Source organism: Olea europaea, chromosome 4 (genome assembly GCF_002742605.1).
Source record: "Olea europaea var. sylvestris chromosome 4, O_europaea_v1, whole genome shotgun sequence".
NCBI classification, from domain to species: domain Eukaryota; kingdom Viridiplantae; phylum Streptophyta; class Magnoliopsida; order Lamiales; family Oleaceae; genus Olea; species Olea europaea.
In genome coordinates, this window is record NC_036240.1 from 9,995,306 (window position 1) to 9,998,314 (window position 3,009).

Sequence of the window (3,009 nt, forward strand, 5' to 3'; positions counted from 1 at the left end):
ATGGTATCAAAATTCGATAGTTTTGAAGGTCGAAAGTTGCCGAAAAATTGCCTTAAAAGTCGTCCAAAAAATCTGAAAATCTAGGCAGATTTTCAAAATTTTTGGGCAACTTTTAAGGCAATTTTTCGATCGAATCCCTTGGAGTTATAATGAGATTTTGGGTGGTAATTGAAGAGGACATCGTGGACTTTCCAACGGTATCAAAATTCGACATTCTTTGTGGTCGGAAGTTGTCAAAAATTTGCCGTAAAAGTCGCCCAATTATTTGAAGAGACGAGTGGTGAATGAGTAATTATATGAAAAGATGAGTGAGCATTCAGTAATCTGTGAAAGATGAGTGAGGAAGTAGTAATCAAGTGTAAAGTTCAGTGATTATTGGTTAAATTTACTCGCATGGAAACATACGGACATTAGTATTGTCCTCAGGGTTCTCTATATCCTGATCAAGAGTTTGATTTATTGGAATTTCCATTTCCAATTCTATTATTTACTGAAACATTTGCTACTTTTGTGTTCTATTTTAGAATGGACTTCAAACGAATAATTTAATCGACCTTANTGAAGCTGGCTTTGGAAGAAGTTTATTTGGAAGACTGAGCTCACTTGGTCATCCTAAGCATTTTCTGAATATGCAATATAGAATGCATCCATTAATTAGCTGCTTCCCAAATAAAAATTTCTACCACAACAAAATGTTAGATGCAACCAATGTCAAGGGTAAAAGTTACAAAGAAAGCTATATACCGGGGACTATGTATGGTCCCTATTCATTCATAAATGTTTTTGGAGGAAGAGAAGAAATGGATGTTGCTAGCCATAGTCGAAGAAATATGGTTGAGTTTGCTGTAACAGTGAGGATAGTGCACAAACTCTTCCAAGGTATGCCAAGTTGATAGAATGGCTTCCCTTTTTCATTATTTTCTATTTGTACTAAATATCTCTTGGTTACCTACTTCGTGTCCAGTTGCCTATATATATTCAATAATTTCACTACAGTAAAAGTGTGAATAAACCAATTGTTCAAGTTGAGTGTGCTTAATATCACCCCAGACAACTTATCATTTTTGTTCCTTAAAATTTTAGGAATGCAAGAAGTGTTTCGTTGTACAAGGTCTTTGTCCCTTTCCCTACGTAGTTTTTACTGGAAATCAAGCAAGGAACATAATGGAAGCATGAAGATATGAATTACACAAATTGTTAGGGAATCTATTTCATAAAATCTCCATGTTCTCTTTCTTAAAATTATCGGAAAATACTTTTCCTAAAGGAGTTGTTCAAGTGAAAAGTTAAATGTTTCTGGGGAAAACAAAGAAATCGCCACACATGCAAAATTATAGAAGATATCAATTCCATTGAATTGAGCATGATTGTATGATTATGCGATGGCTCCACTAGGAATGCCATAAACCCAATTATTGCAAATGCTCTCATCATACTTTTCAGCTTCTTTGGTAAAAACTCAATGTTTAGGCAATTGGAAAAATCTCTTAGATACACATTTTTTTGTGGAAAGTGGTTGAGTTCCATGGTTTTAGGCATCCATCACATTGACAACTATCTGTTTTGTATACTATAAGCAGCATGGAACAAATCGAAGGAGAAACTTAGCATCGGTGTAACATCACCTTATGCTGCTCAGGTTGTGGCAATTCAAGATAAGCTCAGGCTTGAAAACCATGAGAAGGTTAGTGTCACTGTCAAGTCCATCGACGGATTTCAAGGAGGAGAAGAAGATATCATAATTGTATCTACTGTAAGATCTAATAATGATGGTTCCATTGGATTCTTCTCTAGTCCTCAGAACACTAATGTTGCTTTGACGAGAGCTCGGTAAGTGGTCAGATGTTTGTTTTTTGTTTTCACTTGATGATTTCTTGTTTGAAGTTTATGGTTCTTATGGGCTCTATATTCTGCAGGCATTGTCTTTGGATCTTGGGAAACGAAAGAACACTAATGAGTCGTAATTCAGTTTGGAGAGCAATAGTATGTGATTCTAGGGATCGTCAATGCTTTTTTAGTGCTGATGAAGATGGTGACTTGGTTGAAGCCATTATAAATGTTAAGAAAGACCTAGATCAACTTGAAGATTTACTGCATGGAGAGAGTATAGTGTTCAAAAATGCAAGATGGAAGGTAATTATGCTGCTACGGTGCTACCTGAGTAAATTTTGTTATTCATGAAAGGATCAAACTCATGTTATAGTTACATTGATGCTTTCTATGACTAGATTTCCCTTTTGTTTACCTCTCTGCTACCTTTGTTATGAACATCATTTTTCATCCAAATATCTACCTTAGATTATTTATCTACCATCTTTTTTCATTTATCATTTTATTTCCATCTTTTTTCATTTAACATTTTATGTACTTATTTTGGTCAAACTTTGCTCATTGGGTTTCTTTATTTTTTTATTTTTTATTTTTATTTTTTATTTTTTTTGGCTAACTTCATTTTTTTTAGTTATGGATTTTATTCATAAATATTTCTTGCTTTTCAATTGTGTTTAGGCATTAAAGATTCTATCCTTTTGATTTATCTTTTGACAAATTCAGGTAGTATTTAGTGATAATTTCAGAAATTCGTTTGAGAAATTGATATCTTCCCATTTGAAGAAGTNTTTAATCCATATAAAGATTTAATTAATTTGCACATCTTATGTTCATTTCCCGGTAGAACAAACCCTTCCGGTTGTTCCATATAAACCTCCTTTTCGAGATTTCCATTTAAAAATGTTGTTTTTACGTCCATTTGATGAACATATAAATCATAAATAGATGCTAGTGCAAATAAAATCCTTATTGAGGTTATCCGTGCCACGGGTGCGTATGTGTCCAAGTAATCAATTCATTCCCTTTGACGATACCCTTTAGCTACCAATCTAGCCTTATAAGTATTAAGCGATCCATCAGAATTATATTTCTTTCTAAATACCCATTTACAACCAATAGCTTTCGAACTTGCTGGTAGGTCAACTATTTCCCAAGTATTATTTGAAATAATAGAATCTA

General features: G+C 33.6%; 1 protein-coding gene across 1 annotated transcript; it reads left to right on the plus strand.

Moving 5' to 3' along the window:
- Positions 1–565: 565 nt before the first annotated feature.
- LOC111393012 (probable helicase MAGATAMA 3) lies at positions 566–2,181 on the plus strand. The gene is made up of 3 exons (XM_023018412.1): positions 566–879; positions 1,581–1,830; positions 1,917–2,181. Exons 1-3 carry the CDS (start codon positions 630–632, stop codon positions 2,179–2,181), a joined length of 765 nt encoding a protein of 254 aa, XP_022874180.1. The 5' UTR covers positions 566–629.
- Positions 2,182–3,009: the final 828 nt, after the last annotated feature.

What these genes read in the sequence shown, in the direction of transcription:
- LOC111393012 (XM_023018412.1), top strand. Translation starts at nt 630, where the DNA reads ATGCAATATAGAATGCATCCATTAATTAGCTGCTTCCCAAATAAAAAT. An exon ending in AGTGCACAAACTCTTCCAAG is followed by an intron (nt 880 to 1,580) that starts GTATGCCAAGTT and finishes TACTATAAGCAG; the next exon opens with CATGGAACAAATCGAAGGAG. An exon ending in GTTGCTTTGACGAGAGCTCG is followed by an intron (nt 1,831 to 1,916) that starts GTAAGTGGTCAG and finishes TATATTCTGCAG; the next exon opens with GCATTGTCTTTGGATCTTGG.